This window comes from Oncorhynchus kisutch, linkage group LG2 (genome assembly GCF_002021735.2).
Source record: "Oncorhynchus kisutch isolate 150728-3 linkage group LG2, Okis_V2, whole genome shotgun sequence".
Lineage (NCBI taxonomy): Eukaryota > Metazoa > Chordata > Actinopteri > Salmoniformes > Salmonidae > Oncorhynchus > Oncorhynchus kisutch.
The window spans coordinates 46692568-46711094 of NC_034175.2; the positions used below are offsets into that span (position 1 = coordinate 46692568).

At 42.6% G+C, this 18527-nt stretch overlaps 1 protein-coding gene across 1 annotated transcript in view; it reads left to right on the forward strand.

The window, feature by feature from the left end:
- Window positions 1-12993, forward strand: part of LOC109867308 (SH3 domain-binding protein 4) — a 70635-nt gene extending 57642 nt beyond the window's left edge. The window contains exons 4-5 of the mRNA XM_020456411.2: window positions 10139-10327; window positions 11665-12993. Of these exons, the coding sequence (XP_020312000.1) occupies window positions 10139-10327; window positions 11665-11889 (414 nt within the window). The 3' untranslated portion in view covers window positions 11890-12993. The remainder of the gene's footprint in view (window positions 1-10138; window positions 10328-11664) is intronic.
- Window positions 12994-18527: the final 5534 nt, after the last annotated feature.

Genomic DNA, 18527 nt, shown 5'->3' on the forward strand with positions numbered 1-18527 from the left:
GGTTATAGATACGTTTGTACCTGTTTCCTCCAGCATCTTCACAAGATCCTTTGCTGTTGTTCTGGGATTGATTTGCACTTTTCGCACCAAAGTATGTTCATCTCTAGGAGACAGAATGTCTCATCAGAATGAGTCTGATGACATGCTGGTGCGCGTAACGATGGTGACGGGTGTCCGCCATAACGAGCAGCCAAGTGACCTACAGCGCCGGAGAGGGAGTATACTTGACAAAGACCCCAGATTCACAGTAGACTTTGGTAGTGAAATACAGAGCGCACATCCTTATCCAATTCTGAGGTGCATATTGAAGATATTGGAAGAACTGTCCACATTTACTTTTCGTCAGCCAAAAAGATGAGTAGGCCTAACGAACAGCCAAAGCACTAGTCTATGTCAATCTACTATCCCCCATAGTACAAAGGTTGACCTATTATATTCTGTGCGAGAAATAAATATTCCAAACATAGTCTGGGACAGTTGGGGTATGCAATAGATCCCAAATTAATACAACCACTAGCATCAAAACAGTTTTTATGCAATGTGGCTGACGCAACAGATCAGAACGTTTATCTTAGTGTTGATTAGGGTATTTCTTCACATTATAGGCGCAGCAATGCACACATGGTAGTACCACACATGGTAGTACGGTATAAGTACAGCAATGCACACATGGTAGTACGGTATAAGTACAGCAATGCACACATGGTAGTACGGTATAAGTACAGCAATGCACACATGGTAGTACGGTATAAGTACAGCAATGCACACATGGTAGTACGGTATAAGTACAGCAATGCACACATGGTAGTATGGTATAAGTACAGCAATGCACACATGGTAGTACGGTATAAGTACAGCAATGCACACATGGTAGTATGGTATAAGTACAGCAATGCACACATGGTAGTACGGTATAAGTACAGCAATGCACACATGGTAGTATGGTATAAGTACAGCAATGCACACATGGTAGTACGGTATAAGTACAGCAATGCACACATGGTAGTACGGTATAAGTACAGCAATGCACACATGGTAGTACGGTATAAGTACAGCAATGCACACATGGTAGTATGGTATAAGTACAGCAATGCACACATGGTAGTACGGTATAAGTACAGCAATGCACACATGGTAGTATGGTATAAGTACAGCAATGCACACATGGTAGTACGGTATAAGTACAGCAATGCACACATGGTAGTATGGTATAAGTACAGCAATGCACACATGGTAGTACGGTATAAGTACAGCAATGCACACATGGTAGTATGGTATAAGTACAGCAATGCACACATGGTAGTACGGTAAAAGCGTGAATGTTCCATTAGCGGAAAACACCATTATCAAAAGTGACAGCAAATGCGATTATGCATGTAATGCTTTTATTATAAAGGTGCATTTTTATGGTGAAAATGATCTTCCCCAAACTTGAAACTCACGTTCTGCGTATGCATGCCAGTTAGGCTCTACACCCCTTGCAAAGTGGATTAATGTGCTTAATTTTTAAGAAGTTATTTTGCCATTTTAGTTGTGATACAAATCTTATTAAAACATATAGGGCTATAGGCTAGGCTACATCAGGTGTGTGACTATGATTTGAAAAGTTGCAAAAAAAACATGGTTTCTTATGCTTGGCATCATTCACAAGTGATAATATATCATTCACAAGTCATAGGCTAATATTGTCACCAATCAGACTATTCTTGATTTCATCTTGATTTTTCATATCCTAAATAACATATGTGTGAAATTTGATTTTGATTCAGAATGGACCATTATCGAAACAGGAAAAAATGCATATCATCTATGCACTTAAATAGCAAATGGGAGACGCTTTTCCCTGTGGTTTATTTTCATGCCAGCCAGGTAGACTATACTCCTGTTGTAAATATAAGCAATGTGGTTAATATTAGTTGAGAAATAAATATTCAATGCATTCGGAAAGTATTCAGACCCCTTGACTTTTTCCATGTTTTGTTAGGTTACAGCCTTATTCTAAAATGGATTAAAACGTTTTTTTCCCCTCATCAATCTACACACAAAACTCCATAATGAAAAAGCTACATTTATAAAAACAAAAAAACTGAAATTGCATATACATAAATATTCAGAACCTTTACTCAGTACTTTGTTGAAGCACCTTTGGCAGGGATTACAGCCTCAAATCTTCTTGGGTATAACACTACAAGCTTGGCACACCTGTATTTGGGGAGTTTCTCCCATTCTTCTCTGCAGATCCTATCAAGCTCTGTCAGGTTGGATGGGGAGTGTCACTGCACAGCTATTTTCAGGTCCCTCAAGAGATGATCAATCGGGTTCAACTCTGGGTTCTGGCTGGGCCACAAGGACATTCAGAGACTTGCCCCGAAGCCACTCCTGCATTGTCTTGGCTGTGTGTTCAGGGTCGTTGTCCTGTTGGATGGTGAGCCGTTGCCCCAGTCTGAGGTCCTGAGCACTCTGGAGTAGGTTTTCATCAAGGATCTCTCTGTACTTTGCTCCATTCATCTTTCCTTCTATCTTGACTAGTCTCCCTGTCCCTGCCTCTGAAAAACATCTCCACAGCATAATGCTACCACCACCATGCTTTACCGTAGAGATGGTGCCAGGTGTCCTCCAGACGTGACGCTTGGCATTCAGGCCAAAGAGTTCAATATTGGTTTCATCAGACCAGATAATTTTGTTTCTCATGATCTGAGAGTCTTTAGTTGTCTTTGCGCAAACCCCATAGCGTGCTGTCATGTTCCTTTTACTGAGGAGTGACTTCCGTCTGACTTCCGTCTGGCTACCATAAAGGCCTGATTGGTGGAGTGCTGCAGAGATGGTTGTCCATCTGGAAGATTCTCCCATCTCCATAGAGGAACTCTGGAGCCATGTCAGAGTGACCATCGGGTTCTTGGTTACCTCCCTGACCAAGGCCTTTCTCCCCTGATTGTTCAGTTTGGCTGAGCGGCCAGCTCTAGGAAGAGTCTTGGTGGTTCCAAACTTCTTCCATTTAAGGCGGATGGAGGCCACTGTGTTCTTGGGGACCTTCAATGCTGCAGAAATGTTTTGGTACCCTTCCTACGGACAATTCCTTTAAACTCATTGCTGGTTCTTTACTCTGACATGCACTGTCAATTTTAGAACAAGTCTGTAATGTAACAAAATGTGGACAAAGTCAAGGGGTCTGAATACTTTCCGAATGCACTGTAGTAGGCCTAGCCTAAAGAAAGCTGATTCTCCTCTTTTTAGTTGAGGCCATCACTCTGTTTTCTCGTGCAATTGCATAGCATATTGTAATGTTGCGCAGTATTAAGTGTTTAATTCGATTTTAAAATACATTTGTATTGATGTCAGAGTGATTAGAGGGACAATAGAGTGCTGAGTACCATGAAGTTGCCAATTTTGGTAGGCTACTAATGACCGTCAGTAGCATCAGAGCTTGGAAAGGCCTTATTACCGTGATTGAACGATCACGTGGAATTTCACTGCCTTCATAACAGCCCTAGCCACTGCTTTTTGCACACATTTGCGTGTGTCTGGCTGTGTGCATAGTGAATTTGTGTGTGTATGTATGCACCTGCTGTAACCCAGCCTAAGTTCATATTTGTGCCCTGCTTTTAATAATGTATTGTATTCCTTTCGCTGTGTAATTTGTTATATTACTGATTCACAAAGCCTCTTAATCAGTTTACTAACCTGTCCCTTATGCCCCTCATCCTTGTAAGGTTTAAGGCCCCTGTGTGTCCTAACATTATGGACGCATTTAAACTGCACATGCATCCTGTGTTTACAAAATGGCCACTTGCATAGTATGTGTGCAATAATAACCACATTAACGCTTGGCGGTCAGTGAGCTCTATGGACCATTTCAGCCAAATGCACTTGAGTCTAGATGAAATTAAAACTGTAAATTTTCCTCGGCATTAAGCTTCTTCTATGTCTCCCAACATTAACATTCAGGGCAGGACAAGATCATCAGCACAATAATAATACTTAAACAATTCCCAAGGTTGACTTGACACATATACTCTCTTTTACTTTGTTTTGTCCGGCAGTTTAATGTAATCCCGAATAGAAAGAACCCAATACTTTGTCAGACCTGCCTTACTGTATGTATGAAATTAAGCCCCAGCTTTGGAATCTCTGCTCTGACATCAAACATCCAGCCCTGTCACTGACTGAGAGACTAAAATAAGCAGAAACACCATATTGTTGTTTATTGTGTGTATTGAGTTTTTTAGACTCCTAGTGGGATTGTATCAACCCCAGTCTGAGGACTAGAGGTCTGTGTGAAATGGCCGTGGCGTTTGGCGTCTGATTGATGGACATGGGCAAAGACATGTCTCTGTGGAGGATCATTACCCCACAGATGTTTCCTGTCTCATTGTTGAGACTAAACAGAAGTGCCAGTTATGGACCAAGAGGCGCCTGCATTCCACACCACCTCCCCTTGCCCCTCACATAGCCCCTCTACCTCAACTCAGCTATGACCAGACAACTATGCAGAAACACTCTACGGAGCTGCCTGTTCTGTCTGGTGTTGTTGGGCCACGAATTGGAGGCCAGTGAGTGTGCTATGTACTGTGTTGTGTGTATATATACTGACTTCAGTTTTAAGGCGGGTTCTGAGCCACCATTGCACCCATTCCTCAAATAGGATTTGGAAAAAGAGGAAAAATCTGGAGGAGGTTCTAAACTGCGCGGTGGGCACCCCACTGTGTCCTGCACTAAGAGGGATTTAGTTCCCACTCACGCACACAACTCTGTAGCAGACCCTCCCGAGTCCCAATCCTCATCCTACGCTTTGAATTATTTGTGGAGAGAGCAAGAGAGAGCGAGAGAGAGCAAGAGAGAGCGAGAGATCCCTGAAGTTGATAGCACTTGGGAGTAATAATAACAATCTATTTCTGGAAGATGACTTTGGGAGCGGCCATCGGGATGATCATGTGCAGTTAGCTCTGTGTTGCCATTTTTTTACCACCCTGTTTTTTTCTGCATCCCTAGACTCCATCTTCTGTTCTTCACATCCTGCTCAACACTCTCCCTTCCTCCTTCCTTCAGCAGTAGGGTGTGGCCAACTGCTGTGCTGGTACAGTTGACAGCACGACATATCTGTCTCACTCTGGAGACACGTTGTTTGTGTGTTTTTCGTCTTCTGCCAGTCTGGGTAGAATGGACGAGGTTCACACACAGGGCGTAGTGTCACGAAAAGAACCCAGAATTCTCTCATCTCAGCTCAGCAGACTGTTTGGTTGAGGGTATAAAGGCGATCAGGTGGATTTGTGTATTCAGAACAGGAAAACAGTAAGAGAAGTACACGTTGAAAGTACAAGTTGAAAGGGGAAAGTAGAACTTAGTAGTCAGGGGTTCTCAAACTTTTTGGGGCCGGGGACCCCTTTTGTAATAGCTAATTCACCAGGGACCCCTCATAACTCCAGTGAGAGAAAAAATAGCATACAAGGAGTTTTACTATGACTTTGGCAGTGCATGGCAGGACAAACAAAGTCTTGGGCCCTGCGAAGGAACATTTTAAAGGCCCACCTCTTGGCATTGGAGTTAACATTTAGCAGTTTAAGCTAATTCTACACGCCTCTGTTTTGGTTTAAAGCTGAGGGATGGGCCTGGAGAAATGCAACCACTCTCAAATTCAGAGACAGGACTATGGATGCAAGGACGGACCATCCATAATATCGAAATTATAGTTTTAGCAATGTTTCAGGCTATATATTGTTTGTTTACATTTACATTGTTTACAAACATTGGGTTATATTTTGGGTTCTGCTTATATTTCTGGTTCTGATTGGGTAGGACAGTTGAACTAAGCTCCTGAGGCATTTATAAATCATGTTCTTCAAGAATAAATGGGCTATATCATGGTATGCCATACCAAAAATGCATGTATCAACTAAGGATTCTAGCTTTAAATTACAGTGCGTTTAGGTAAAATTATCTTATAACTGGTTGAAAAATGTATAATTGGTGAAGCACTGTGGATACCAATATCCCATGTGACCCTCCCAGTCCCATGTTTCCCAAGGTTAAGAGTATATGAGTATATTAATAATATTACATTGTATTTCATTGTATTTTATTACACCCTCAAATTATTCTATGGATACTTTAGCCAAAATGTGTTTAGTCTGTTGGTAGAAATACTCTTAAAAGATATGAAATGTTATTTTGAGATCTGGCCGCGGACCCCTGCAGTAGAACCCCTGAAGTAGAGGGCAAGACTGTGACTGAGATACAGATTAGAGTGAGTGGCTAAGATGGGAAGAGCGACACGGGAACCTTTCAGACATAAATGGAGATGGAGAGCGAGATGATAGAAGAGAGGGGGAAAAGATGGAAGTATAGACAAAGCCAAGGAATGGGAGGAGGAGGAGGAGGAGACTGGAGAGACAATAGATTGCTATTCTTCAAGAAGCATCACATTTATCAAATGAAGTCCCTCAGTTCTCAGCCTGACAATGATCACTCTGAGCTATCCTCACTCTGAGCTATCTTGCTTTCATACACTTTGTTTTCAAATAGAAGACGATACCTTCGAAGACTGATTCACACTATGTAAAGACGCATACCGCAGAGCTCCCCCCCCCCCCCCCCCCGCCCGATCGCCCCTTTCAGAAATATGCCTGACAGAGTTGCATTCTCACTTTGACAGTGAGATGTTTTATGGAGTTGAGAAGATGCAGTGTGTCTCTGCACTGATGTCTGCATTGATGTCTTTGTGACATTTAGCTTAACCAGTCGCATGCAGACAGGCAGACACACACACTCGGACACACCCACACACACAATACACCAATCCCTTGTGCCTCAGTGACATTTTGAGAATAAAAACACAGCATCTACACTCAGTATACCAAACACTGGGAACACTTTCCTAATTTTGAGTTGCGCCACTCCCTCTTTACCCTCAGAACAGCCTCAATTTGTTGGGCATGGACTCTACAAGGTGACGAAAGTGTTCCACAGGGATGCTGGCCTGCTGCTGGATGCTGACTCCAATGCTTCACACAGTTGTGTCAAGTTGACTGGATATCCTTTGTGTGGTGGACCATTCAAACGGGTGCACATGGCACGTACTACCATACCCATTTCAAAGGCACTTACATCTTTTGTCTTGCCCATTCACCCTCTTTTTATTTAACTAGGCAAGTCAGTTAAGAACAAATTCTTATTTACAATGATGGCCTACCCCGGCCAAACCCGGACGACGCTGGGCCAATGGTGCGCCGCCCTATGGAACTCCCAATCACAGCTGGTTGTGATACAGCCTGGAATCGAACCAGGGTCTGTAGTGACACCTCTAGTACTGAGATGCAGTGCCTTAGACTGCTGTGCCACTCAGGAACCCTCTGAATGGCACACATACACAATCTGTCTCAAGGCTTAGAAATCCTTCTTTAACCTGTAATTTCCTCTTAATCTACACTGATTTGAAGTGGATTTAAATAGTAACACCAATAAGGGACCATAGCTTTCACCTGGATTCACCTGGTCAGTCTGTCATGGATCAAGGTTTGTTAATATTTTGTATACTCAGTATGTAATTAAGCAATAAGGCACGAGGGGTTGTGGTATATGGCCAATACACCACAGCTAAGGGCTGTTCTTACGCACGGCACAATGCAGAGTACTTGGACACAGCCCTTAGCCATATTGGCCATATGTCACAAACCCCCGAGGTGCCTTATTGCTATTATAAACTGGTTACCAATGTAATTAGAGCAGTAAAAATAGATATTTTGTCATACTCGTGGTATATGGTCTCATATACCACAGCTGTCAGCCAATCAGCATTCAGGGCTCGAAACCACCCCGTTTATAATTCCTCTTCAGCTTTCTGTGATGGTCTTTGGCCTAAAGCTGTGTAAATGGCAGTTAGCTCAAACTTCCTTGAATCTGGTCACAATGCCGACGTGGTTATCATACAACTCTTGACAGCATGAATTTATGACATGTCAAGTGTGTCATGCGTCATTACAGTAGTAACACTGCATCTCCTATTCAGTCTTAAAGCCTTTTGCTATATTCATTATATTCTGTGATCATAAACGCTCACCCCACATCCATGCAGCCCCTCACCCCTCAACAGTGGACATATTGACGACTATATCCAACCCTTAGTGTGAATAGATGTCATTTCTGGATCTCCGTTCTTGCCCTCATAATCTTTGGTAATACTTGGCAAAAGCCTTCACAGTTCAGCACCAAGTCACAGTGAAGGGGAGGGATCAGGCACAGATTACCCTGCAATTTGACTGGAGCTTGCAGTATTAACAGTGTGAGGCGAACAAAGAGGCACATGGGAACGGAGCATGGTGGAATGGGCTTACTGGCTCTGTCAATGATTTATCCATCTCTCAGTTCTAACAAGGACGAGAGACGTGTTTATAATGTGAAGGCGCAGTTGTGTGGTGGGAGTTCAACACACGAATATAAACCTAATAAGAATGTTTGTTTTGTTCCTGACTGTTTCCTTAATGAACCAGTAACAGGCTGTTAGCTTTGTGGTCAGAAGAGGGCCTAGATCTCAATAATTATTTGCTTTTGTCAACCCAGGCAAACAGTGTAGTAGGTCAGCACTGAACTACTCTCTGTGTGCGTTGTTTGTACAGTCAACTGGTTTTATATGTGGAGCATCGTCTGTCTGTCTGTTAGCATGACTCCTAGCTGTGTCGGGATCTAGCTCGAGGTGACATGGGCAGTACTCTCCTTGAATTCTGCAGGGATTTCCTGTTGCTGTTACCCGGAGAGGAAGCAGGTGCTTGTCTGAAGCCTTATCTTTCAGTAGGACTCTTCCTTCCACAACATACACAAACACACAGAAACACACGTACGGAAATACATACTAACAAATGCACACAGATGGGATCGTTCAATGTTCTTATTCTAAATCATTCTGCATAAGAATGTTTGCATAGTTACTAAAATGGAAATGAACTCCATGTTGCTTTAGCAGAAATAATCAGATTATATAATGTAGTCTGGGCTGAAGTGGAAATCCCCTCTGCTTTTTTACTGTGATCTGGGCCGAAACGGTGCATTCCTGGCTAACTGTTAACAGGAGCTCCAGGCATCCAGCACACTATCTCATCCTCGTGTGTGTGTGTGGGGGGGGGGGGGGGGGGGGGGGGGGGTCTGTGTGTGTGTGTGTGTGTGTGTGTGTAAGAGAGACAAGCATCACCACATTCCTTCACCTCCTCAACCCCCCTCCCTGCCCGTTTCCTGTCATTCCATGCATTCCTGCCCATGGAACTAAAGCCCAAATCAGAGCTTTAGTTGGCTGCACTTTAATGTCCCATTTATTCTCCCTGGCTCTGTTGAGTCTAACCATGTATTCTGTGGTTGCCGAGTATCATTTACGGGAAGGCTCTTTGGTGTGTGCATGGGTTTGTTGTGAGTTCATGTATTTGCATTTGTTTGTGTGGCTGCATTTGACTTTGCAAATGTACACGTGTGCAGCACTTCAGTCCTGCCCTATGATTCTCTTTGCCTGAGGTTGTGCTTATATTGAAAATACTCCATAGTGTTTTCAGATTCAATGAGCACAACACAAGCACAGTTTAGTTTCACCCCAACTTGATAAGACGTGGTGGGGGGGGGGGGGGGGGGGGTTAAAGGGTGAAGGATTGGTCTGGATCTTTCTCCATTTGAAGTAGTGTAGTTTTGGTTCCCTGCTGTTAGCTGTGCTCCATAATGGCACGTAGTCCCCTGCTCAGCTCCCCTGCCTATCGCTGAGTTAATCAAACAGCTAGCTAGCCGGAGCCAGAGAGTTGGAGCCTGCATGGCCTTGGAATGCTGTAGCCCTCCTGGTGAGGTGGTGCTTAGCGGCTCAATTCCCGTCAGGCCTTCTAGAATACATCTGAAGAAATGACACAGACTTCAGATGATGGAAAATAGGATGTTTTGGGAGCAATGTGAAGCATAGCCAAGAAACAAAATGCAGAGGAGGAAGTCATGGAATTTCATGGGCTCTTATGCTTGTGTTCTTGTGTGTTTGTTTATGTGGGTTTTGTATGTTATCCTGTCCTGACCAGCGTCTCCTTGTCTATGAGCCAGTCATTTCATGGAATTGTATTGATAAGAATGTACAGTGTGTTTATTTTTTATCCTGACCAGTCTGTCTCTCTGTCTTCCTTCTCAGGCATTGCTGAAGATGGACTGCCAGGGCCTAGTGGCCAGGCTGGTGATGGACTTTGTCCTGCTGACCACAGCAGTGGAGGTGGCCGGTCGATGGAGGGAGCTGGCTGAGAGGTTGGCCAAGGTGTCCCGTCTGCAGATGGATGCATATGAGGCACCCCACAGAAACAAGAATGGAGTAGTGGACAATGAGGTAAGTGGTTTGGATGGCACGATCCTACTGAAACATTGTTGGCAACCATATTGAAAAATGGAACACTAGACATAGCTGTTTGAAATGATATTACCTGCGATCTATAGATAGCGACATGCTTATTCATTTTTTAATTATACTTTTGGAATGATATACAGTGAATGTCACCCATATAACCATGACCATAGTAAATTAAACTGGCAGAACATAGCATGCAATTTATTGTCACACTGTTCAATATGTTGTCAATTGCCACCCCTCATTGTCCTCTGACCTTATCTCTCCCTGTACTGTGTGTTCTACAACGGGTTGGTCAAAACTGAGAAATCCCTGTGCAGCTACTGTCCCATCAGCCCTGCCAGTCAATTCATTATCTTGATCTACACTGTAAAAAGCATCTACACATTATTTCTCCTTGCGTCTAGCCTAACATTTGGTTTGCAACAACGATCGGGGTTGTACAGACGATGTTGTCTGTCTCTCGACATTTGCAACATTGTTTCAATGTTGAAATTCGATCTCCACTGTCCTATTGAGAATGAATGTGTCAGGAAGAGAGACATCTTTTCTCAGCCAGTCGAAATCATGAATCAGCATACTTATTATGGATATATACAAATAAATGTCAACAGAAAAACAGGTCAAATGACATGAAATGCAGCAGTTTGCCGTCTTGCCAGCTTCAGTTTGAAGTGATTGCGCTAGCTTTGTAACTGGCTAGCTCCTCTGAACAGTGTCCCGCTGAGAGGCGAAATCGCGCATCATTAGCTCGTTGTTATACATGTGTCCAAAACAGCTTCAACAAACGCAAATGCAGCTACATTGCGGTTATTCTAGCTGTTTGACCTAGCCATAGTTAGCTAGCTAGCAAGGGGTAAGAGCATTGCCCGCCAGCATGGCAATGGAACATTTAGAATGAACGACTGGATATAGAACAAAAAATACTTTACGACTGGGTCAAGTCTTTGGCAACCTAGAATGAAAGGCCAGCTAGCAACCATAGATGTGTCGGGACTAGGCCTATATTTTCATTGAGCTGTTTAGCCAGCTCTCTCATGTGCAATTGCTTCACTTTAACCTTTATTTAACTAGGCAAGTCAGTTAAGAACAAATTCTTCTTTTCAATGACGGCCTAGGAACAGTGGGTTAACTGCCTGTTCAGGGGCAGAACGACACGTGTATATATATATATTTTTTTACCTTGTCAGCTCGCCAACAACATAATTATGACCATAGAAACATCAGGAAACAGCATGGAAGTCCCATGTGATCTACTTTCAGTTAAATATGGTCGCTTCAATCTCCACCTCTTTCTGTTTCACTCTCTCCCTGTGTAGGCCATGTGGAAGCCAGCCTATGACTTCCTGCTGACGTGGGCGGCCCAAATCGGGGACAGCTACCGGGACGTGATCCAGGAGCTGCACATGGGCCTAGACAAGATGAAGAGCCCCATCACCAAGCGCTGGAAACACCTGACGGGCACACTCATCCTCGTCAACTGTTTGGATATGCTCCGGAGCTCCGCCTTCAGCTCCGCCTCTCAGGACGACTGTGCCATCTAGACCAAACTAGCCATCATCATCATCACAATCGTCATCCCTCACAGGTTGCAACTTGTCTCCTCCTCTTTCAATTTCTTTCCCATCAGTATAGATAAATGAACGAGGAAGAGAGAAAGCCCCCTTACACTGTTGAGTTGGACCTACAGACTCCATCTTCTGCTGTCCTTCCAATGTCGATCACCATCCTAACCCAACCCCTGACCCTACCCTTCTGGATCATTTTTGCATATCTACCTAAAATGTAGAACATACCTTATTCCCTGTTTTTGTATTGGAGATTCTGCACAACAGCTGCCTGTCTGTCTGCTCCCTCTGAGTCCTGCTTCCTCCGAATCTGCCTTCAGTCTCTCACCCCTGGGAGGACGAGAGCACTAGACTGCCCCCCTCACCCACCAACCTTCGTATTGCCACCAGCCAAACTACACAATGCTACAGTCTCAGTATACACAAATACTATTTTAATTGTCACTACCTGGCATGGTATGTATTTTTGTACTCTAAATATGGCACCACATTTTTTTTAAGACTCTTTGACACCTTCCGTTCATGACTGTGGACTCGACCCATTTCTAAGAGAATAAACCATTTTGAAATGGTGTCCATGTTCTTTAGTCTTTGTCACGTGTGTCAAACAAGCTGAATGCGTTTATTTATAAAGCTCTGTAATTGTTAAGATGAACGTGCACTCTTGTTGTTCAGGGTTTCCTCCTCAACTCATTTGTTTGAGAACTGTGTATATTTCAAATAGTCTTTCTGCTTCTTCTCTCACTTCTTTATCACCTCGTTCTTTTAAAAGGAACCTTAAATGCCTGCCGTTGTTTTTTTTTTACTCCTTTTTTAAAGATATTTTGTACCAAAGCTTGTCAGCAGTTAATATGGTTCCACATATAGCTACTGTAGATGGCCTCATTCAATGTCCAACCACTGTTGTGCAATGCTAATTCTACGTTAAAGATCATGTATATGTTTCGACCACTGTATGTGTTGTGTTCCGTGATGAGTACTGTATAGCTTGCTTCATGTTCATCCACATTTTGCATCCGTTTTGACTGCATACTTTTGTGGAGAATAATATGAATAAAATGTAAATATTTATACACAATTCATAATGCTGATTGCTGAATAACTGGATTCATTACCACATTATCCATATTTTGTCTTCAGGTCAGATTTGTTTGAATTTTTTTTTTTTCAATTTTACCTTACAAGCACACAAATCATGTTAAAGAGGCAGGAAATGACAAGAAAGGTATGTGACAGGTACTGTTTAGTTTCTAATCAGCATTCAGTTTGTGCAGACCACCCAACAACATCCCAGAGAATACAGCATGTTCTGCTGAGAACAAAATAAATGTACTGGCACACAGGGAGATAATCTCTCACCCCATCTTCCCTTTGTCTAATGGCTAACTGGGTGATACAGCCGGTGTGAAAGAGAGGTCAAAATACACCGGAGAGGGGGATAGATAGACACCCATGAAAGCGAGGAAGAGGTAGAGATAGAGACACGTATGGAAAAGAGGAGGAAGGGGGATGTTTAAGTTTCAGTCTGGATGACCTCCAGCAGCCGGTTTGCTTATCTAACTTTCTGCTTTGCCAAGCATTCCCATCACTCGATACGTCTGATGTTGAAGCAACCATGAAACCGTTTACAGCTCCAGCAAAACGGTTCCGAGGGGTGTCTCTCTCTCTCCGTGTCCCATAAAAGCAAGGAGGGCCTTAATTAAATACACAGATTAATGGAGGAGAAAAAAAGCCAAAAGGACTGGAATTAATTACGACAGAATATGGGCAGACATGCATCAAAACCCTGCTTTGAGGGTGGGTAATGAGCTCCCCCGGGCAATGGCAGGGAAAATACAGTTTGCCACTTCGCATAGCACAGCCAACTTTCTGTATACACTTTCTAAATGTGTGTTTAATCTTGGATAATCCATAAAATGATGTGAGTTCTTGGTGTGCCACTGGGAGTCAAGTTTAAGCTTGTCTTGGTGTTTTGAAATTACTCTTATCCAACTTGGTGTTCAGTGGTTACTAGTCAGTTGCCTGTGATTTAGCTTCTCATGCTAATGTTTAGCATGGCACTTTTTTGCTTAGTATGGAGATTGCTCAGTTTGAGACGTGTCTTGGGTCTAACCAGTGACTCTGGACAGAAATGTTAAGCTTTTAGTCTGAGCTGATGGAGTAATGGAAATGCATAGATCATTACTGTCTTGGGCGCTAAAGATCTGAGGGATGAAAACATAATTCCTTCCTTCTTACACACACCCATCTACTCTCTCCTCATTTGAGAGGGATAAGTGTGATCCCTTATTAATTCCATCCCTGCTACTATCTCTCGCTCACTCTCTCTCCCTGTATATTTCTCTCTCTCTCTGTATATTTCTCTCTCTCTCTCTGTATATTTCTCTCTCTCTCTGTATATTTCTCTCTCTCTCTCTGTATATTTCTCTCTCTCTCTCTCTCTCTCTGTATATTTCTCTCTCTCTCTCTCTCTCTCTCTCTCTCTCTCTCTCTCTGTATATTTCTCTCTCTCTCTCTGTATATTTCTCTCTCGCTTGCTCTCTCTCTCTCTCTCTCTCTCTCTCTCTCTCTCTCTCTCTCTCTCTCTCTGTATATTTCTCTCATAGCTCTGATCTAAATGTGGCCCTTTGTGGTGACCAGACAGGAAACACATCCAATCAAAGTGCAGATTTGATGGGGCTTGCAGTTTAGGCCTCTAATGTGGTGTGTCATCTATATTTTGCTTGAGGTGGCAGGTAATTGAGTGTAAGGACTAACAGTGGGATGAAGGGATACACAGAGCTGAAACAGAGAAATGAAGGTGAGAAGAGCTAAAGCAATACAATTGATGATAGCTTCCCTCTGTCATTATTATCTCTTTCCTATTTAGACGTTATCCATCGAACAACAACTATATTTCCAAGAAATACGTCTGATCTCTATAGACAGCCTAGTTTTAATCTTAACACATCTTTTGTCACATTTTATGAGGGGGAAAAAACAGAAGGAACACAGTTGGGTTGTGAAAGTAGAGCTAAGAAAGATCCGACTTTGATTGGCCTGCCAGTGACATTTTCACCCCGCATCGCTATTCCTTACACACTCCCACTGTGTTCGAAGACTTCTAAAGAACCACAGAAATTAATGAAGATATGTCTGCACACCAAATTAAAAAGTAAAACATGATTACTCAAATGAATCTTCTAACTCAGTCATGAATGATTTGCAGTGAGCAGGAGTACACAGCCACCATGGACATCAACATCATTTGGCTCAAGGCTGTAAACCAGAACCAGACCATAGAGGAAAGTCTACTTTATGAAAGGAAAAGCACAGTATAATTTGTCTGAGTCCATTTTTTTATTTTTATCATTCTGTCGTTATATTTTTGCAGCTGTCAGGAGAACCAAATAAAGGTCTGCCCCTGGATGATCCTCTCAAACTGAGCACGCTGAGGGCGTCTCAGAAAAAGGTATTGGGACTATTTCATTTTACGCTTAAAAAAAATTGTACATAGAATTACATTGCTTATGCACTGTATCCTTTCCATCATCTTTGCAAGGAAATATCAAAGTGTGAAGAATGTCTTTTTTCAGTTTGACATCTCACGCAGGCGAAGATAGCCACTGACTTGTTATTGACCGAGATTAGTGGGCTTGGAAGTGGAATGGTTTTTTCTATGATCCTCCTGTTGGCAATTAAGTGTGTGCGGCTGAATTTCACGGGTAAGACTTGTTATTAACTCCTCATTCAATCCGGACCATCATTCACCCAATCAACCTAACAAGGTAAGTAAACACCCTTTCACCTATATATAATGGCACAGATCTACTTAGGCATTGCAATCACACCCACTGTCTGCTTATCCAAATGACATATGAATCAGAGATCATTGCTAAAGCCAAATAAGACCTGTTCCTTTCATGTGTCTATGAAGGTCCAACTGGCTGGCTTTGAACAATAGGGTGAGCCAGTGTTAGCAAGCAGAACTCAGCTGTGGTGAGTGTGATTATATTTTCTCTTTCTCCCAGAAGCTTTAAAATGGCTGTTGATTGAGACAGAGCGATATAGACTCATCAATTTCACAGTGGGTCAGCCGCTGACCTTTTCCAGACATTTTCCCAGACAGGTCCCCCTTGAATTTTTATTTTTCATTTAATCTGACATTAGGTGAACAATAGGTTGCTTGTTCTCTCTCTCTCTCTCTCTCTGTGTGTGTATCAAAAGGTGAGCAAGATCGAAACCTCCTGCTCCTTATCGAAACCTTGTCCTGCTCCTGCCTGTGTAAGACCCTGTGTAGACCCCTCTTTTGGCATCGCCTTAGTGTGATGGCAATGGACCCGCTTAACCCTTTCTATGGTCTTTCAAAGAGAGATTAACAATATTTCTAATCGATAGGCCATCTAACCATCTAACCTGTGCAACACTTTCGAGTGTTTAGAGGTGAGAGACATGCTGAAAGGCTTTGGCTTTGTATTCCGTCAAATTCCTATGTGTCATTGTCAGTTTCACCACAGCTGACTCCTCTCCACCCGAAGGCCAGTCAAGTGTCCATTTTTCAGTCCTTAGATGACAGAAATGGCATAATACGATGTATGGGTGAATTGTTGGTCTCCAAGGAAACAGCTCTAATGTTATTGGCTACAGGGAGTGAGAACAGTGAGAGTGTGTGAGAGATGCTCCTGAAATGTCCACTGCATAATAAATGTAGGTTATATTCTACCCTACCCACACAATAGTCAGACAAACTGCCACACTACTTGGTTAAGTGCTATGTTCCTGTGGAGACGATTCATATATTTACCTGATCAGACTTCATTAACACTTCCGTGATTCTCCAGTGCCTATTTTTCCAACACACGTTTACCACAATCACTTCATTTCAAGTCAAACTCACAAGTATTTATTTTTCATTAAAGATGGATTATAACAGGGATATCAATTAAATTAAATTCAAATGTATTTATATAGCCCTTCGTACATCAGCTGATATCTCAAAGTGCTGTACAGGATATAGGATAGAATTAAGTAACAATGGAAAAAAATATGGGAAAAACTGATGATTAGGATGAGCAGAGAGGGGAAAGAGTATGTTCTCACTGTGTCATTATCTGTGAATATGGGGTAATGATCTGAGAGAGGCTGGATTTGACCGGGTTCAGATGGCTGCTTCCTCTCTCTTTCCCTCTCTCCCTCTCTCTTCCTCTCTTCCCCCCCCCCCCTCTCCCTCTCTCTCTCTCTCGATCTCTCTCCCTCTCGGTCCCTCCCTCCCTCTCCCTCTCTCTCTCCCTCCCTCTCCCTCTCTCTCTCTCTCCCTCTTTCTCTCTCTCTCTCTCTCCCTCTTTCTCTCTCTCTCTCTCTCTCTCTCTGCCTTCTCCTACAGAGACATTCTCTTTACTACCTGCTCTTCCCTTTAATTTATCCCAAGACAGAGGTATCCAGCCATGAAAAAAGTAATATCCTTGATAGCCTGGTATCATATCTAGATCTCTCTGGAAAACGACACTTTGTCTCAATAGGCAAAAATATGAAGTAAAATAGAAAATGGTGACTACATTTAATATATTACTTGCAAATGATAATCTCCAAACATTGGTGAAAGGGGATAATAACTGTGTTGTGTGGCAGTGACATTTGCTTTTTTATCTCAGGATTAAGGAGGTAGATTGTTGCCACATAAGGCCAAGGAGAGAGGACCCTGTCTTGTTTCATGAATTCTTATGGGGCTTGCAGCTTAGGCCTGAAGAATGTAAGGGATCAATGTGTACTGTCATGTGTCTCTCTCTTTATGCCATTATCTTTGACATTGTCTTTCTGTATCTCTCTCGTTATCTCTCTCTCTCTCTCGTTATAGCTCTAACTCTACCTAACTCTCTCTTGTTATCTCTCTAACTCTAACTCTTTCTCTATCTCGTTATCTCTCTAAGTCTCTCTCTCTCGTTATCTCTCTAACTCTCTCGTGTTATCTCTCGCTATCTCTCAAACTCTAACTCTTTCTCATTATCTCTCTGACTCTCTATAACTCTAACTCTCTCTCTTGTTATCTCTGTAACTCTCTCTAACTCTAACCATCTCTCTCTCGTTATCTCTCTAACTCCCTCTAACTCTCTCTAGTTATCTCTCTAACTCTCTCACTAGCTCTCTAACTCTCTCTCTAACTCCCTCTCTAACTCTCTCTCTCTCTTGTTATCTATCTAACTCTCTCTCTCGTTATCTCTCGAATTCTCTCTAACTGTCATTATCTCTCTAACTCTCTCTCGTTATCTCTCGTTATCTCTCTAACTCTAACTCTCTCTCATTATCTCTCTAACTCTCTCTAGTTATCTCTCTCGTTGTCTCTCTAACTCTCTAACTGTCATTATCTCTCTAACTTTATATAGTTATCTCTCTCTAGTTCTCTCTCTCTCGCATTATCTCTCTAACTCTCTCTCTCTCTCTCGTTATCTCTCTAACTCTAACTCTCTCTCTTGTTATCTCTCTAACTCTAACTCTCTCTAACTCTAACTCTCTCTCGTTATCTCTCTAACTATCTCTAACTCTAACTCTCTCTAGTTATCTCTCTCTAGTTATATTTCTCTAGTTATCTCTCTCTCTCTCTCTGTGTGTTCTATGTCTAATGTGGTGTATATCTATAT